The sequence below is a fragment of the Scardinius erythrophthalmus genome, assembly GCF_964197995.2.
Source record: "Scardinius erythrophthalmus genome assembly, chromosome: 20".
NCBI lineage: Eukaryota > Metazoa > Chordata > Actinopteri > Cypriniformes > Leuciscidae > Scardinius > Scardinius erythrophthalmus.
Window position 1 is genome coordinate 20,846,079 of NC_138240.1, and position 19,524 is coordinate 20,865,602.

A 19,524-nucleotide genomic window follows, 5' to 3' on the forward strand; every position below is an offset into this window, starting at 1 on the left:
ATTCAGGTACAGAAATGTAATAATTAAATGTAAAATAACACTGCATAGTGTTTACTATATAAACTAAATATAGATAAATATTTGTTAAAGCTGTCTTTAATATATATATATATATATATATATATATATATATATATATGTGTGTGTGTATATGTATATGTATGTATGTATATGTATGTGTATATATATATATATATATATATGTGTGTGTATATATATATATGTTTATTTAATTAGTATATATTACTAATTAAATAAACATTGCTTTAAGTTTTTCAGGAAGATGTACTAACAGTTGTATTCAGATAAGTAATAGCCTACAACAAAAACTGAATAAAGTAATCAAATGTAAAATAACACAGCATATCAGTGTACATTAAATATAGATTAATCCTTATTAAAGCTACAAAAGTTGTTCACTCAAGAGCAGTGATTGATTTTATATTTGTCTTTTGTTGTTCGATTAACATGAATGACACAGACTAAAGCAGTAATTTGGGCTGCCGTCACTTTAAGACAGAATGCACGGATCCATTATACTGTTACACACGTTTTCTTTCTCAACTGTTTACTTTCACTTAAGACATAACTGACTGTGTTTACGACAAGGATACTTACCAAAATGGCATTTTAACATTTTTGTGTGTAGGCTATTTGACCACAGTATACTTTGCCTATGTGTATTCCGCTCCGTCTCGGACCTTGTGCACAGAAAGCCACCTGGGGAACAGTATCTCTTTCATGGCTTAATGCTCTTTTAATGACACTGTTTAATATCAGGCACGTCCCGCAGTTTAGCAACAGTAGACTGCATTTTACAACACTCACTTATTCGGCTGATTTGGATGTTAAGTTTGGCTTAGGGGAGGAATGAAACAACCCGCAATGTGACAGCAGAACAATAATCATTTTACCTTGATTATCTTGTTTTCATAATCGTTGGAAGCCAAAATCTAAATCGAAAATCAATTACATTAATCGCACAGCCCTACCCTTTATTGTGCATCTGAGTTTGTGTGTGTGTGTGCAGGATGATTTAAGGTCTCTGTAATCACACCTCCTGCTTGTGGCGTGATGTAAAGGGCAGAATGATTACACCCTTAGAGCAAGCCTGTGTTAGTTGTGCTCTAAGGTCAGTGTGATCACGCTCTCAATCCAGAGTTGTTGTGCTGAGTTGTTATGACTCCCCCCTAAAGCTTTTGTCTATTTTTAGCAGCTATGACAATATGGGGCTTGCAGGCAGAACTGTGTGTGTGTGTGTGTAGGTGGAAACCATTGTGCAATTAATTAGTAATGGAGCTGACCTAGATGTGACGGTTGAGCGATAGAGGATATTTACATGCGGATTTGAGCATGTTTGGGTGAGAGACAGGCAGGGAGGGTGGGACTTTTGAAAGGACACTCAAGTCAAAGTGGACTGAGGAAATCTCTCCCTCTCTTTATGTAAGAGCTGTCATACTCGATGACACTCATGAAACTGAGCGAGTGGAACTGAAAGCTCAGGGTGGGGAAGAGTCTCTCACACACACACTATTGTGGGATGTGTATACCATTTGCAGCATACCTGCAATGCACTGACAGGTGTGAACCAGCACATCTGTGTCTAATGGCTTGTTACAGCTCAGGGTGTTAGATGACTCGTGTTACCCTGACAGCCCATGATTCATAAACGAGTTATTGAGTCTGAGCTCAGAACTGGATTTTTCATATTCTTCACGTCTCTTTAGATTGACTAATCTGTGCTGGGATTAGGGCTAATGTGGTCGATTCGATATCGATTCTCAATATTTTTTCCGTATTTATTTCCACAGACATTTAATATGATATCGTTATCCTTATCCTTACCCGACCTTATTATTCTTTCAGCGCTTAACATGGCGGATGCAGGTGTGGACTTTTCAGCGTGAAAGACGTTCAGTGCTGCATTGTCACGAAAGTTTATCAATAGTGCGTTTTCACACCTTGTCAACTTAAGCAGGAAGACATGAAAGAGAACTTGAGTGCACTGTTTGAGAAGTTTTGTGTGTGCACAAATGAAGCACACACAGAAAGCTGCTCGTCTCAGTTAGACAGCGTGCAAATAATAAAATGAATTCTCTTTCACATCTCCTTGTGATTGAACGGATAAATTCACTCAGGTTTATCTCAAAATGCCCGCTTTGGCGAGTATCCTAGTAAACATAGTCGGTTATGACTTAGAGAACAGTAGAGGAAGACAACACGTGTATCATTATACTGGATCCGTGCATTAGTCTTAGTGACAGCAGCCTGATATTCCTGCTGCTGTTTGTGTTTTAATGTTAATCAAACTGAAAACAAGGATATTACTACCTGCTTTTCACTGAATAACTTTTTTGTAACTTTAATAAGGATTAACCTTTTATTTAATTTGTACAGTAAAGATTATATGCAGTATTATTTTACATTTGATTTCTTTATTCAATTTTTGTACCTGAAAACTGCTTGTACACCTACCTGAAAAGCACTGATTATTTCATCTGTATCTTTGTTCTATTGTATTTTTTTATTTGTGCTATTGCTTGTGGTTGGATTATTTGTTCTTTTTTTTTATTAACCCCCTGGGGTCGACGGTATCGCCGGCGATACCAGCTCGCTTTTTTTTCAGTTCAGTTCAAAAGAAATTAATTTTGCTCTGTGGACTTTGATATTACAAGCAAGTTTCATACATCAATCGATTCTGTTAAATGTGTATTATTTTTGTGTATACTCACAATAAAAACAAAGTGTTGTGCTTTTTGACAAATAAAGAAAAATAAACGTGATGCGAGTTCTGCCTTCTCTCTCTCAGTGAAGACCATTCTGAAACGCGTCCGAAAATGAACTGTAACTCAGCGAATACTCAGTCAAACAGACATACAGATACACAGACATGAAGCTTGAATTCTATGCTTTTAAATGAGGTAATTTATATAAAAAACAAATATTCTCATCTTGTGAAATCTGTATTAAAAGAGAGCGATCCCAGTCGAGCTCATTAGAGCTAATTCAAAGGTAATGTGACTCCGCCCACGGAGAGCGCGTGCTATTCAAATGCAAACTACTGAGGCAATCCAAGCAAACCTGTGAACGCCCCCATATCAGCTCGAGAAAACAAGTTTATTCAGATCATTGTAGCCTACGTGTTTACACCATCTGGCAGCGCTGTGAGAAATATTAATAATGGAAAATCTACCTCAGAGTGCGGGTATTGCAGGAGAGAGGATCCGAATATGTAGTAAGTTTTTTTCCTTCTCAAGTTAATCGCGTTTCTGTGAATGAATGAACGGCAGCCGCAGAGATGCGCGCTGTTTATCACAGCTCGCAAAAAGACAGTTTAAATTTAAATTGCGTCTCTGTGTGAATGGATGATGATGTTTTAGCAAACTGTATTGCTATACTGAGTTGAGTAAAAATCGACAGAAATAGCCTTTGTTGAAATAAAATATAGGCTATTTGTATAAGCAACGTTTTAAACTGAAAATTAACATTTATGCCCTAATATTTCATAAAAACAACGTTACAGTCAGGCGTTTCTGTTTGTGTATGAATGTTTCGGTTTTAGCAAACTGTATTGCTACACTCAGTAAATATCGACTAAAATATGTTGAAATAAAATGTATTTGTATAAGCAACGTATTAAACTGCAAATTAACATTTATATTTCTTATAATAAAAATGAAAGACCTATGTTACAGACATATGAAAGACAACATTTCGTTGATTAGTTTTGGATAGATTATACATTTTTACTGTAAAATATCTGCCACCTCAAATAAGCTTTTGTTTGCCAATATTTGCTTATGTTAAATATAATATGTTTTGTCAAAAATAAAGTTATCAAATAATCAAAAATTATCAAAAATGTCAGGGCATGTCAGAACATCTCAAGGACCCCAAAAACACCTTAGACCCCAGAGGGTTAATGACTGTTTACTTGTCTTAAATAATCGTTGAAATTTATATTAGTTGGGTAGGAGTTTTAGCAGTGGAATTGGAAAATTGGAATCGAATTGTTCATTTTTCACTGGTATCTAAAATGTTGGTGTCATAACCTTATTTATTACAATATAAGGAGACATGAGTCAAAAATAACACAAACAATAACTATTTTATTCATTTATCATTTTTTTGCGGGGCCAGTGAAAATTGTACAATTGAATCGAATCTAATCGGGACATAGGCTAGGTATTGATACCCAGCCCTAACTGGGATGAACAATCGATTCTGAAGTGCCACACGATCCTAGGTTGTTCTAGGTGGTTGATCGGTAGTTGTTTACTGGGCCAAGCCAAGGGCTCAGTCTAAGTCTTTAGATATGGCTCCAATCCAGTGAAAATCTATGGGATTTTACATTAGCCGCTTTTCGACCGGAGGAACCTTTTCACAGTTCCTAGAACTATTGGCTAAAGTACCCGGATGTCGGCGTGTTCGCACCGCAGGAACTAGGAACGATTTTAGTTCTAGGAACTCCATTTGGAGGAACTAATTTAGGTCCTACTTCGGAGTAGGGTCTAAACCAGCACTATAGGAACTACCCGTGACGTTAGTACACGCTGATTGACCGAACGCACGCGGAACACCAGCACCCGCCATTTTTAAAACGGCTATAATGTAAACACACAGATTATAGCCTATATATTTACTCCATAAACTAACTATACAAACATGGAAAACAGTGATAGATGGGTCTCTAAACCTTTATGCTGAAGAGAAAATCCAACGCAACTTTGAGGGGACCAAGCCAAACATGATTCTGTTTATCTGCCCAGCTAGCAACACTGGACATCAACCACACGGCATAGGCTAATAACCTTTTTTTCATATACTGTCTACTTTCTATAACAGTTCTATCTAATAACATATTAAACAGTACTGTTAGACTGATCGTTAACTAATAAACACAGCGAATGCTAGCATTGTTTGCTCTGGCGTTCTCAGCGCCGTCAAAATAAAGGTCTGTCGCGCCGTCAAAATAAAAGTCGCCGTGCTTGCGTCACTCCCTTACCCCTCCTACCAGTGTCTATGGCCACTTGGCCAGTGTAAACGCAAAAAGCAAAACCGAGTTTGGGGGAGAGTAGTTCATAGAACTGTTTAGAAGTGGACAGTCCCTAGAACTAAGTTCCTGTAACTACTTGGTCGGAAAGCGGCTACTGTTGTACCGTCGGTAGGGATGGGTATCGTTAAGGTTTTAACGGTATTACTACTCTTACCGATACTCCTTATTGATCCGGTACTTTAACAGTATTCTTATCGGTTCTTTTTGTTATATTAAAAAAAGGAAAAACAATTATTTAGAACATAATTAATATTGCTTTATATTTTGAAATGTAAAATAAATATCTATAGCAAAAGAAAAAGCAATGCTTTAACAAAACAAATAAAACATGTATGTTATGCAGAAGGGTGCAGGCTTTTGTGTTTTATATACAGAAGACATAGGACACCAAAAACAAAGTTACAAACACATGGTCAAACAAAAAAAAGTATAATAAATAAAACAAATATACAAATTATATACCCAGTGCTTTAATTTAAGTAATGTCTACTGACATTACTGTTCAGGAGTAATATGGGCTAAAAAGACATCTAATAAAGTCAGATGTAAAATAACACTGCATAGTTTATTATAGATAGATTAAAGCTTATAAAAGCCAAAATTATTCATTCAAGAGCTGCGACTGATTTTCTCTTTGCCTTTTGTTGTTTGATTCACATTAATGGAGCAATCGTCAGCAGGTTTATTAGACTGCTGCCTCTTTAAGACCAAATGCAGATCTAATCATTATTACGTATCATATTTTCTCCCAACTATTTACGCTCATTTAAGACATAAACTGTATTTAAGTGAATAAACTGTTTAAGTGAATCTCCAAGACGGCCATTTTGACATTGTGTATATTTGATCGTTTAGATGCGCACACGAAGCCCAATATATACGTTGCTTGTCTCGTTGCGGTGTGTTTCGGAGTGCGCGCCGCATTTGGAACAGCGTCTATTGCGGCAATTTTGGTACTTTTAATAGCCTTTTATTATCAAACGCATCCCACAGTTTAGCAACAGTATAGAGTACATTTTACAACAATCACCGATCGTGCAGATTCTGACGTTACGTTTGGGTTTTAGGGAGAAATGACAGCGCACCGCAAGGGAAGCGCGGTTGCGCTAGACAGAATGTGGCTTTAGGTTTTAATGGTTATACCTCAAATATCTTCTTTTTTATAATCATTGGAAGGCAAAATCTAAATCTAAAATAAAATTAGTTTAATATCAAAGATCTAAAGTGTAACCGTTTGAATGTTTAGTTCTGTCCTCATCGTCACTCATTAAGCAGGGCTGTTGTGTTGTGCGAGCCATGGCTCCACATGAAAGATCGCTCTCTCACACACACACACACACACACACACACACACACACACACACACACACACACACACACTCTCTCTCTTTAGCAAAAATGCATCACAGACAAATGGTTCAATATTATTATATATAGAGAAGTTTTATATATATATTAAATTTTCAAGATAATAATTTCTTTATAGCAATAATAAATAGCACGTGTACTTTCTTAATTTCTCCAGTACCGACAGCAGAACCGATAACATCCGAGCTTATCGATCCAGCGGTCTTTCATAATTCAGCACCGGGGCCCGTTTAATACTGGGTTTCGGTACTCATCCCTAACCATCGGTAGTGATGGGTATCGAGTTCGATACTTTTTAGGCACCGACCGAATTGCTTCGATACCATTGAGTATCAAAAAATCTCTTGTCGTTCAGTATCAAATTTCGATACCTAAGGGGTTAATCTCGTCAACGTCAGTGAGCCAATAAGCATGCAGCATGATTGGCTGTGGCGAGGAATCAAGAAAAACACTGGCTGCGTCCGATAACTGATAAATGCTGCCTTTGGAGGACGCATTCCAAGGTCGGAAGGCATAAAGACACGTCCGAATTCAATGCTAGTTTCACTTCCTGTCTCCTGAGATACCTTCATCTGATTCGATTTTTGAAGGCAGTATAGGTGTATCCTTTGCTGCCTTTGATATCCCACAATCCTGTGCCAGTTGAGCTAAAAAAATAAACATGGCGTCTGAAAGTTGTGGCTGGTCATCAGTTTGTATGTAAATGTAAAAAAAATGTATCAATATTTTCCACTTATGTCATTTCTAGCAAGAAATCACTATTGTAGTCATTTAAATATTCACTTAATTTTCACCAAAGCTCGCTCTATTTTGCTGTAGATCATTAAACCGTAACACTGCCTCAGAAGTCTTTCCGAAATCAGTTTCGTGAGGAACCTTCGTGCGCAAACGCTGCCTGCAAAGTCATTGCCTGATACGGCAGCGAGGCAACGAGGCAACGATTTTTACTCATCTCAGTAGCCTATAGCAATACAGTTTGCTGAAACATCATCATTCATTCACACACGCGATTTAAATTTAAACTGTCTTTGCCAGCTGTGGTAAACAGCGCGCATCTCTGCCGTTCATTCATTCATAAACAGAAACCCACGTGAAGAAAATCACGTGAGAAGGAAAAAACTTACTAGTATTCCTCAGCTCGCTCCTCGATATACCCGCACTTCTGGGGGACATTTTCCATTATTATTCTTCACAGCTGCAAGACGGTGTAAACAAGTAATGATCTGAATAAACTTGTGTTTTTTCTCGAGCTGATATGTGGGCGTTCACAGGTTTGCGCGGATTGCCTCAGTCATTTGCGTTTGAATAGCGCACGCTCTCCGTGGGCGGAGTCACATTACATCTGAATCAGATGTAATTAGCTCGACTGGAATCACTCTCTTTTAATACAGATTTCACAAGATGAGAATATTTGTTTTTTATATAAATTACTTCATTAAAAAGAAGAGAATTCAAGCTTCATGCCTGTGTGACTGTATGCCTGTTTGACTGAGTATTCGCTGAGTTATTGTTCATTTTCGGACGCGTTTCAGAATGGACTACACTGGCAGAGAGAAGGCAGAACTCGCCTCGTGTTTATTTTTCTTTATTTGGCAAAAAGCACAGCACTTTGTTTTTATTGTGAGCATACACAAAAATAATACACATTTAACAGAATCGATTGATGTATGAAACTTGTTTTGTAAAATCAAAGTCAAAAGAGTATTTCGGGTCTCAATTCAACTCATAAGGAAAAAAGCGAGCAGATCACGCCGGCGTGATCTCCGACCTCTGAGGGTTAATATGTAATGTAATCTTTTTAAAACAAAATCTTTTTATCAAAATAGAAAAATTTTTAACAATCCCCAGCCCTAAACGTCGGCCTGGAAAATCTTATCACTAAAACCACATTCATACTGCCAGTTGCCATTTGCTGTACTGCTTGGTCACTAGTTGTCATTCCTAGTTCTGTTTGCCCTAGTAATGCTTTTTAATTTTCAAGCCACGTGATTTGAGGTATCATTCATGTCTGTAATGTGAATCATTGCATGAAATGGTCCTGGAACAGAAGTGAAATGCAAATACACACACGTATGTACTGGTATGTCCACTGTGGTGGGTTGTTTTGCCACAGCTGTTGTCATGGCAGCTGAGAGCTGAAATGTCACCACAACACACTGTCCATTCATCCCATAATCACTGACACGAAGTCAAAATGGCACTGAAAAAAATAAAAAAAATACAATTAATTGGAACTATTTATAAAAATGAGTAATAGTAAGCTATAAAATGTTTCTTTAAGAATTCTGTGTTGTCTCTTAACTCATAAAACACAGAATCCAGAAAATATATAAAATTTTGTTATCAAAACGGTGCTAATCAGATGAATGTATAAAACTTTAACAATTTAATTAATCTTTTTTTTTTTTATGTAGCCTAATTAAATTAGATTAGAAAAAATCCTTAAATGTTTTAACAAGGCGCTTCATAAAATAGATTTACAGTTTAAATATAACATTTACAAAAAAATTACATTCTATGATATTCCTTTAAATGTTTTAATAAACTGTATTATTATTACTTTAAGAACTTCCAAACTTTGTGTAGTAGACAAAACTGCCACTCATTCACTCAGACACGTAGAACATGCAGACGCCAAATTTAAATAACAATCTTTTTATGCTTTAAAGGCACACTATGCAGTTTCCGTTTTTCTCAAACAGCGACCACTAGAGTCGCTGTGGAGCACTTGTATTTATCTTGTGGAGTAACGTTACTGTCGTAAATACCACTCACGCAGAGCCGTCTATGCACTCTTCCGACCACGCTTTCTTCATTGATTCTGCCATGATTCACGTCTGAAATGCATGCTAGTGTCTTCCATAGAGGCTGTTTCATATGTTTTTGATGTATGTGACGTCGTGCCGTAAAGCAAGTCGTGATTCTCACGAGATTTGGTGAGGCGCCACCTCTCAAACTTGCATTGCTGGTTTTGTTCGTGCATAAAAATTCACTAACCTGGTGAAGTTTTTCAATTGGCGTTTATTCCGTTTACGAATGCAGTGAGAAGTATTTCTCTCTGTTCCCTGATCATTCCGATTGAATTTCAGCGAGTGAAGATCAAATTTATACTTGCATCCGCAGACATCGATGTGATATTCAAACGATGTGGATTTGAAAACAGATGGATCGTAAGGTAATAATTATTTCTTTCTTAGTATTCAGTGAAGTTGTTGATGCCCATTAGTGTGTTGTGTCAATGCTTTTAATTCTAATAGTCCAACGGACAGCCAGACAAAGTTTTTGACGTATGTGATAATGTCTGTGAGGGGTGAAATATGTTTTATATTTGGGTACTTATAAATGTGCTGGAGACATTCAGATGCTTAAATAAATAAAATAAAGCATGCCTAAATAAAGTATGTTACACAGAGATTGACATGTTTGGTTTGGTTTGGTTTGGTTTGGTTTGAGCTGCTGCTTATTCATTGACTTTAGAAAATCAAGTTAATTTTTTACTAGGAAAGGAGTAGTTTTGATTCACAAAGTTGTGAAGAGATTTTGGCTGGTCCACACTTTCTGAGACCCCTTTAAAGTTCTGATTGATGGTCAAGACTTGGTTTCAGGGATAAGGTTATAATAAGGTTAAGGGTAGGGGTTCGTGTTAGGCACTTCGTAGCGATGGGTAGGGTCAGGAGCTGGAGACTGCATTGTGTCAATGAATGTCCTCACAAAGATAGATGTACAAGAATGTGTGTGTGTTGGCACTTGTACCTGTTTGTGTGAAGTAGTGTTGTCAAAGACCCGGTACTTCGGTACCAAATCGGTACAATTTTTTTTTTAAACGTCACGGTACCAGGTTTCCTCAAACCCGGTACTTGATGCGTGTGCATGCCCGAGGCGTGTGCAGTTGCATCCTCTAAGCGCGTGACATGGCGACCGGCGGTGCTGCTGATGTGGTGGCTGTAAATCCACTTGTTGATAAGAAAGGAGGAAAGAGACACATATGGAAATATTTTGGATTAGGCTAATGTCACGTTGCCATAAGTGGCCGTTAACATAGCACGTTTTTTGCGCGTGCAGATTCGTGATTCCAAATGTAGGCGCGCAGCATTTTCCAGGCGCACCTATGTTCATGGTTGCATAGCAACGACAGATGCCACGGGAGAGCAAGCGCTTGTGGAAAGGAGAAACTTATCGATCTGCGAATGCAACGTAACATGAGGAGAGTAAAGATGGAAAGCTCTTAAAGATTAATAACAAACCATATAAATTCATGGATAATTTGTTGTTTTGTCATTAGTGAAAATCAATATTGACCTTGTATTTGAAAAAGGATCCTCATATAAGAAACAGTACTAAAATTCAGAGTCAGTTCATTCGCATTCGGAGATCGACTATTTTTGAAACGGTGCGAACTGCGCTCTCCATGATGACGAGGAAGTATCAGCAAAGAATGAATTGATTTCTAGCCCTTTGGTACCGAAATTGGTACCGAGAACCGTGGATTTTCACTGGTATTGGTACCGAATACTGAAATTTTGGTACCGTGACAACACTAGTGTGGAGGTTACTGCAGTGCATATCCATTTATTAGCACAGGTTTGTTTATATAAAGCAGCTTGGTGTTTTAATTCTCATGCACTCATTTCACTTTTCGTTCTACACTCTGTGTGTATGTGTGAGTGAGAGAGAGTGTGTGTGTATGTGTGTGTATACAGCTTTGAGTCCTAAAGTGACTCTGTCAAATCCTCTTTCAAGTGTTAAATCCCGCCTGAAGTTTAGAATGCCCCTAGGGATGTTTTGAACATTAGCAAGGCTCTCAGGGTGTCCTTGGTCCTTGGGCTTTGTCTCTCTCTTTCCATGGACATCCTGGAATTGGATATTTTAGCCACATATTTTAATGTTAAAGGGGTTTCATGAAGATGAGATTAATTATGGAACATAGCATTTGCATTGTCTATATTCTCATAATCTTTCACGTGAGCCAGATGCATGCCACTAATAATGTTGTTGGTGGTTATTGTTATTATTTGTTATTGTATTTTAGTTTGGTGATTCTGTCCACGCAGTCCAGGCATTTGCCTTGAGGACTGCTCTGCCTGAGTGATCTTTAAGGGGTGATGAGAGAGAGAACAGCAGGCGCCCTCCCCGATCACTCCTCTTATATAACATTCTCTTCATGTGAGAGGATGAACCCAGAAGCTCTTTACCACACTTTAAACTAGCTGATTTTCCAATAGTCTCAACCACTGATCTGCTGTGTGTACATTCACCAGTTTATTATAAGATTTTACTGCTAAACAGTCTCTAAGCGGTTTTGTGTTGTAACCATCATCCTTTAGAGAAGAATGAGTGCATTGTATCTATCTCCAAGAACCCAAAATGTAAAAAAAAAAAAAAAAAAAAAAAAAAACCCTGAAGTGCTGAATTGTATTAATTTGTGGTGCTTGCCAAGGCATGCATCACTATTGCTATTGCTCATGCTTAGGGGTTTGTTCAGATCCCCAAACCTATAAGGTGAATGAAACCTTGACACATAACTCGTTTCAAACGCACAAATGCGCTTATTGTATGTGGTACTTATTGTACATGTTAATCAGAGGAAAAGTCATTTAAGCCCACAGCTTTGACAAACACCACAAAGCATCTACAAGTTCTGAATGAGTACAATGATGTTTTTATGCAGGAGCACAGCAGCAGCAGTTCTATTGGAAAGATTGAGCCCATCTCTCCTGTGAGCCCGGTGCCCATGGAGGCTGACCTGGACCTGGTTCCCTCCCGCCTCTCCAAAGAGGAGCTAATCCAGAACATGGACCGTGTAGACCGGGAGATCACCATGGTGGAGCAGCAGATATGCAAACTGCGTAAAAAACAGGTAAGCTTCACCCCAGTTATCTTGAACCTGTAAATATGTAGAGAAATTTAGATAGCAACTCTATGAATCCTCCCCGCCAAGCACATTCTGGCCATTTATTTGCATAAAGGATCCTAAAATCCTTTTTTCAGGAAAAGTTGGCCTTTTAAAATAAGCACCAGGAAAGCATTGCAAAGCTTTTTATTTAGAAGAGGACAAGGATTTATTTCTAAGTACAGCTCAGTAATAAGCACAAGTAGATACTTTTCATCCACAGTGGAGTTAGTGTTATGTAATCTGGACGCTTTGAGTCTGGTAGCAGTAGTAGACGAGTGTGTGTGCGGGGAGCAGAGTTGTGATTATTGTGTGGTTATTGCCTCAGCAGGCCACACGGCTACAAACACACTTCCTCTGTTTCCTCTTGGTCTCCTTCCTTCCTTTTTCTCTCCCTCTCAAGCTCTCTTTCTCTCTCTTGGCAGTGCCATTACTCAGTGGTCTACTTCAAACATTAATGCAGCAGTATAATTTTAGGTCACTTATTTCAGCGGAATAATTGCATCAAGTACATTCAACTGTTATATGTTTTAATTTGCACAAGAGTAAATGCATGTATAATAAGACTATTTTATAAGGTTGCATTAGAACTTATTCTCTATTTCTAGTCTCTTTTTTTTTTTATAAGGGCCATTGCAGAAAATATATAAGCAGACCTTGTCTTCTTGTAAAACAGACCCCCCCATTCACTTGAGGTTTTGGACCGTGTCCAAACTGCTGCTCAATAAATCGAAGCCACCTGCGCACTCCATGGGCTAGTCCATTGTGGGGTCGATGGAGGATTGGAGAGGGAGTGAAACGGCTTTGAGCCTGAGTGGTTGTATAAGTACAGTCACGCTACCAAGAAAAATGAACCTCTCCTCATCTGCCCCACAACCCCATACTGTTTTTTTCCTGAAAGATTTGGCATCTATTTTCAGTGAGGTAACGGACCCTGTCCATCTTTCTCCTCTCCCCTCAGGTTTGCTCCAAGCATTAAAACATCTGGGGCAATTAAATGGTGCGGTAAACCTTAACGTAAAGCGGGGGAGTGATGGAGGGAAGAGAGAAGTGAGACTATCAGATTACCATGTGTTTGTCTGTCTGTGAGCTCGGCGGGGCGGCTCGTTTATTTTCTTTAACTCAGCGCACACACAGCATCTTGATCCTGCACTAGAGCTGATCCATATGAGTTTGGGCTTATGTTTGCAAGGAGGCCCATTTCAGGATTTTATTGCAGCCAGGGCCTCTGTGTTTATGTGTGCATCTGTGTGTAAACTGATTTTTTTTTTAATCATTAATCTTTGACTATTAAGTTGTCTCGCTGACTCTCTTAGCTAAAGCGTTAGTGCTCTTCAGCCAATCAGATAACTTTTCTGTCATTACTTCTGATGTGGAGGTAGCGTTAAAATTAGCTCACATAATATTGGATCCTTGTTGTGTCTGTGATTATTTCAGTAGTTACATTAGTCCTCTTTCATCAGTAAATACGAGTTTCAGTATAGTTATTTTTAGAGATGCGCCGATGGATAGGCCATTAGTCGGTTGTTTAAAACCGGCGCCGATCAGGGCCGAATTTATCCTGTCAATCAAAAGGGTGCGGAAAAAACACGTCGGACTGCAACTCATACTGTGTGTGAAGAAAATGTCTCGCGTTGAATTGAGGGCAAGTTAATGTAGTGCGCCTCCCATCCAATAATTCCAAAGAGCTTTGTGCTTTGTTACTTCTGATACGAAACATAGTCTCATCTTTCAAATTCTGTCCATTTTATTCTGAAATTTAAACAACAAATTGTGTTTTGACACTCTTAAATGTGACGTGACAGATGGCTGTAGTGCCTCAGTTTAAGCGGCAGCCAGAGCACAAGTCTTTTCTTCCACATTATTACAAGTTATAAAATAACTTAAAAACATACATGGATTTCATGTATGAAGGTATGTTGAAAGATGCAGTCTCATGTAATCACTTGTTTCAACCGTGGAAAGATGTCAACAAATCTAACAGCTTGTGAACAATGTCACTTAATGTTGCATTTACCTCAGGAAAGTTATCTGATGTTCACAGTTCATTAGTTAGCTAAAAAACTATATTAGTTAACTATATATGCATGTTTGAATAAATTTCCCATGAAGACAAGTGCTTATTAAAACTGCTTATGTGCATTTGTGTTGTATACAAACACTTTTTATTGGCGTGTAATTATTATATCTGAAAGTAAATAGCAGTCGGATATAATACCTCTGTTGTTACTATAATATTATAGTGTCCCAAATGAGAAGGTTCTCTGTATAGTTTGCAGCATTATTTTCCTTAAGAAAAATCAAACTATTGATGTCTGCATCATCAGCTATCATTCTGAATAATCGGCTATCATTATCGGCGGAAACATGTAGTATCGGTGCATCTCTAGTTATTTTATTTTGTAATCTTTGTCATTATTGATTTATGGCAGTCGCTGTTGTTAGGAAGGTCTTTCATGCTCTGTATTTTCTTTCAGCAACAACTGGAGGAAGAGGCTGCGAAACCCCAGGAGCCAGAGCGCACCATCTCACCTCCACCCAGTGAAGCCAAACACCGCAGCCTTGTCCAGATCATCTATGATGAAAACAGGGTGAGAACAAAAACATTCACTGCGCATACTGCATCTTTATATACTGTGTGTGTGTATATATATCATATATATATTGGGCTGTCACTTTGCGTTCGAAAATTGATTGCACAATCGATCGGCCCAACCAACACAAGTTTCGAAAACGAAATTAGGGAATCGATTTTAACGGCTTTCTCAGAGCGCGTCCAGCTCGTCACGATACGCCCGCAGCAAACGTGCATCACACAGCAACTGCAGGCTCTGACAAACACGCATAACAGCAAATTATACTTCTGCATAATGTGTCTCTTTTTACTACAAAAATGTGAATTCTGCCGGTATTTAGACAGCCTCATGCATACAGATACAGATTTGGGCTACGGACTACAATCGCCTGCATAGGCGAAATTTGTTTGACATTTATAATTGTAAACACAGCCATGTTGAAGCCTGCAGTAATGTTTTTCATTGATGTTATGGCAGTCCACTCTGCTTATTGTTTTTCGAGAATGTTGCACTCCTGTTTGTCATTGTGCATGAAACTTCACGCCAATAAATCATCAGAAATATTGCTGACTTGTCTCAATCGCCCTCTTTACGTTCGTCCTAATGCCTTTTAGTTGTCCGTGGATTTGCCTATATTTGGCATTGAAAATGGAAACGTCTTTAGACATGGAAAAATGATTTTACAATCGATTCAATGAGCACTTATGTCTCAAAAATCAAACAGGATTTTTTCACAAAAGTGACAGCCCTACTGTGCAAAAGTCTAGTATTTTGTATTTCCACACCAAAAATGGAAACATGCCTACAAAGCTACCTGAAAAACTAAAAGTGTATCTCAGACAAAGGCTGTTTTAAACGCGAAGGGTGGTCGCACCAACTATTGATTTGATTTAGTTAAGTTAATTGATAAATAAAATCTATTTATGAAATTATTTTTGAAAGTCTCCTCACTAAAACCTTAAAGTGCCTAAAACCTTTCACAGTGCTGTAGTTTTGAATGTTGGTTTCTTCAAGTGTCTTGTGGAGACTTAGCCACAGTTCTGAATTTAGTCTGGATCATTTTCTGTTTCTTCATGTAATCACAGACAGACTCGTTGATGGTGAGATCAGATCTCAGTGTGGAGCTTACCGGCTGTTGTCAGACTCCTTGCATACAGAAATCTCACTGGATTATTACAATGGCAAAATACATGTTTGGAAATGTAAACTGATATTTCCTATTGACAAACTACAGCAAAAAGTTGGGGGTTAAAATACTAGCATGCCAAAAACTTTTGCACAGTACTATGTATATATTTGTGTGTATATTCCTATGTTAGACAAGTACACACACATTTTAAACAAATGAATGTTGATGTTCAGAGAAAGTCATCTCTGAACAGACACAGGTAAGTCAAACAGCTGTGACAGATCTTAATGAGAGAAACGAGCTGTGAAATGTGTAATGAGGTGCTGCAGTCAATTGGTGGTGAACTCAGCCCCTCCACCACCACATGACTCAGAGACACAGTCCATTATGCTGAATCACACCACTTCTCCAGCTCCAGAGACTCTCTCAGACAGAACCATTGGCTAATCTTAATTCTCACACTGTGTACTAAATTGCTGTTAAAAGCATAATACATACTTGTTAATTTGTATAAAGGCAGTACACCAGAATTGGCATGTACCACCTTGTCATACATTTGTGTATTGATGCTACTATAACATTAGGCTCTAGCTGGAAATTTTGACTTTATTCCTTGCCTGCACTTGTCTACAGTAAATTAATGAAAAAGTCCAAACGGAACCTTTACAGAAAATCCAAATGGAAATAGCATTCCCTCTAGGCTCCTTTGAAATACTTTAAGGGACTATGATTTGGGGTGCACTACTCTTAAGCTTGCATATTATATACAATGGATTCTATGTAAATTAGGATGCAGTTGTAGAAAGTCTCACAGTATGCAATGTGTCTGTGGTGCTAGTGGTCCCTCTAGTGGGGAGAGACTAGAGGATTAAAGAAGAAGGTCTCAAACCAGGGGTAGGGCTTATATATAATATAAAATATTTATTTGCATCTTGTTTTATGAGAAATTGACTTCAAGTACTTTATGTTAGTAACTTTGTTACTAACAGCTATGTTAGTAATGGAGTTTTGGCTGTGATAATCTGTTAACATATGATTATAAAGGCACAAAAAACATGATGACAGTTATCCAGTATTTGGGCCATCTGAGAGTTCACTATGTAGCACATTTTATTGTTAGTGCTGGGTGTTGCGTCTTGTCTGCGTCTCAAACCACCTCCTGAGGTTTGAGTGATCAGATTACTGGCACATTTTTGGCACAAAATTTCTGCATACCCTGCTGAAAGCTTCATGTATCTCCATCATAATTTAATCTGCCTTTTACTGTTCTCTACCTCAAGTGTATCCAGGTCAGAACTTTCGTTTCCTCTGTCAGGTGGTTCTGGCTTCCGTCCTGCTGTGATCTCTTAATCACACCCTCCATCTCTTAATCCATTAAGGTCTCTCATGCTGCGATACTGCCGAAGAGGGCTCACTCCTTCCTGCTCTCTTCCAGGAAGCACTCGATGCTCTCTGAAATCCATGAGATAGAATACAGAAGCTAGTTTTGTTAAAGTGCCAGTATCACGCCGATTCACAGTAGGAGAGGAAATTGTCTTATTAAAGGTGCCATGTTCTACAGTACCGTTTTGTTGTTTTCCTTTGAAGTGCACTGATAATGTTGGACAAGATTCCAGCAGGAAAACAGGTTTTGTATCCTTTCTCCCTGGGAAATAAAAGAGCTAATTTGGCTACAGTATATTTTAATACACCTCTATGTAAATAACCTGTTATGGTTATCTAACCTTTTTGCATTGGGCAAATCAATAAAACAGCTAATCAATGAAAGGTTTGCTCTAACAGTAAACTAGTATTCATTAAAATACAAATACTTCATAAAGCAAGCATGCATGCATATGTCAAACAAATGAAGACAGATATTTTTTGAGCATTGCTTTTGACCAATAATATACATTGGTATATCATAATTTAATTATTTCAATAAAATTTTGTAATTTTAAATTTGCACCTTCATTTGAAAATAAATTGAATTATTATTTGTATAAATATTTTTGTATTATTTAATCAGTTTTTAGAATAATATATTATGTACCAATGGTTTACTTTATATTTGAATGTAGTATTATTAATAATTAATAGTAATATTATTTAATAATTTTAATTACATTTTGTTTTTTAAATCATAAAATCTTCATAATATGAAAAAAAGATAAATTGAAGAAAATTAATAGAATGATCAGTTATCAGTGCAGCTGCTGTTTGCAGCCCTACTTATATGAAACGAGTAGTTTGTCAGGGCAGCTGAAGTTGCTGTATTCTGAATAGTTATGTAAATGTGGGTGGTCATAATTGTATGTACTCATGGTTGACGTCATAATCAGTGATATTTGAATGACTCAGTTTAGTTTTTATAAGAAGTGTGCCTAGTATTGTGAAAGTAAGGGAAAGCCTGTTTTCCATGTTTTCCCCTTTGAAATGATGACAGGCTGATTGTTTACTTATTTTGGAGCTGCTCTTAGTGAGGTCATAAACAAGAATATATTGCATACACTAGGTAAATGAAGTAAGCATCAATGGATAGTAGAAAGTGCCCTATTTATCCAATCTCAGTAATGGAATAAAATCACCCCATTATTTTTAGAGTGTGCATTAGTACCTGTGTGTGACTATTCTTAAAAGTTTTCAGTTTTGTTTGCGCAAGAGAAAGATAATGTACTTCTACTGGCTTTTGTATGGAAGAGACACACAAGCCACACAAAACTGCCAACAATCTGCTGCTTTCGTCACCATGTCCCTATTAGGTCTCCATTTTTTTCTCTTTCTCTTACTTTCTCTCTCTGTATTTGAGTAGGACAACACATAATGTAATAGATTCTTCTTTCTTTATTGCATCTAATTGGATTACCTCCCCAGCCATCTTTCTCTCTCCCCCCCCTTCCTCTTTCATAAAGAGTGGGGAGAGAGATAGATGGCAGAGGGCAGCGAGTGTATTCTGTTGAGACCTCTATTAATAGTACATCCCTTATACACTTGCTTGTTTATGTGTGTGTGTGCACTAGAGAGAGTGTAAGGTGTGTTGCTGTGGTGATGTGCTGCTGACATGTGCGCCTTGTATGTTTTTTGAACAGAAAAAAGCAGAGGAGGCTCACCGGATCCTGGAGGGACTCGGACCCCGAGTAGAGCTGGTGAGTCCACATTTTTATCTCCTTCCTTTTTTTCCCACATACAGTATCATCCCTCTTTTTCCCCAGCAATCTTCTCTATTAAAAATAACTTAAGGTGTCAGCTGATCCCAATATATTTGTTTATTTCAGTATCAGCTCAGCTCATGTACTTGCACAGTGTACTTTTCAAAGATAGATGGGGTCATGTGTCACATTAGCCAGTTATGTCAGAGTTGACATTGACAGGGTCTTCAGTTTGTCATCATGTTCTGTGACAACATACATCAAAACCATCGCAATATTTTAATATTTAACAGGTTTTTCTAAAATGAATGAGCTGATTTCTCAAATCATAAAAAAAAAAAAAAAAAAATTGTAATTTTTTTATGTGAGCTTCACAC

At 37.8% G+C, this 19,524-nt stretch overlaps 1 protein-coding gene across 1 annotated transcript in view; it reads left to right on the top strand.

Moving 5' to 3' along the window:
- Positions 1-19,524, top strand: part of ncor2 (nuclear receptor corepressor 2) — a 121,705-nt gene that overhangs the window by 58,608 nt on the left and 43,573 nt on the right. The window contains exons 5-7 of the mRNA XM_081349567.1: positions 12,093-12,281; positions 14,792-14,905; positions 19,088-19,144. Of these exons, the coding sequence (XP_081205693.1) occupies positions 12,093-12,281; positions 14,792-14,905; positions 19,088-19,144 (360 nt within the window). The remainder of the gene's footprint in view (positions 1-12,092; positions 12,282-14,791; positions 14,906-19,087; positions 19,145-19,524) is intronic.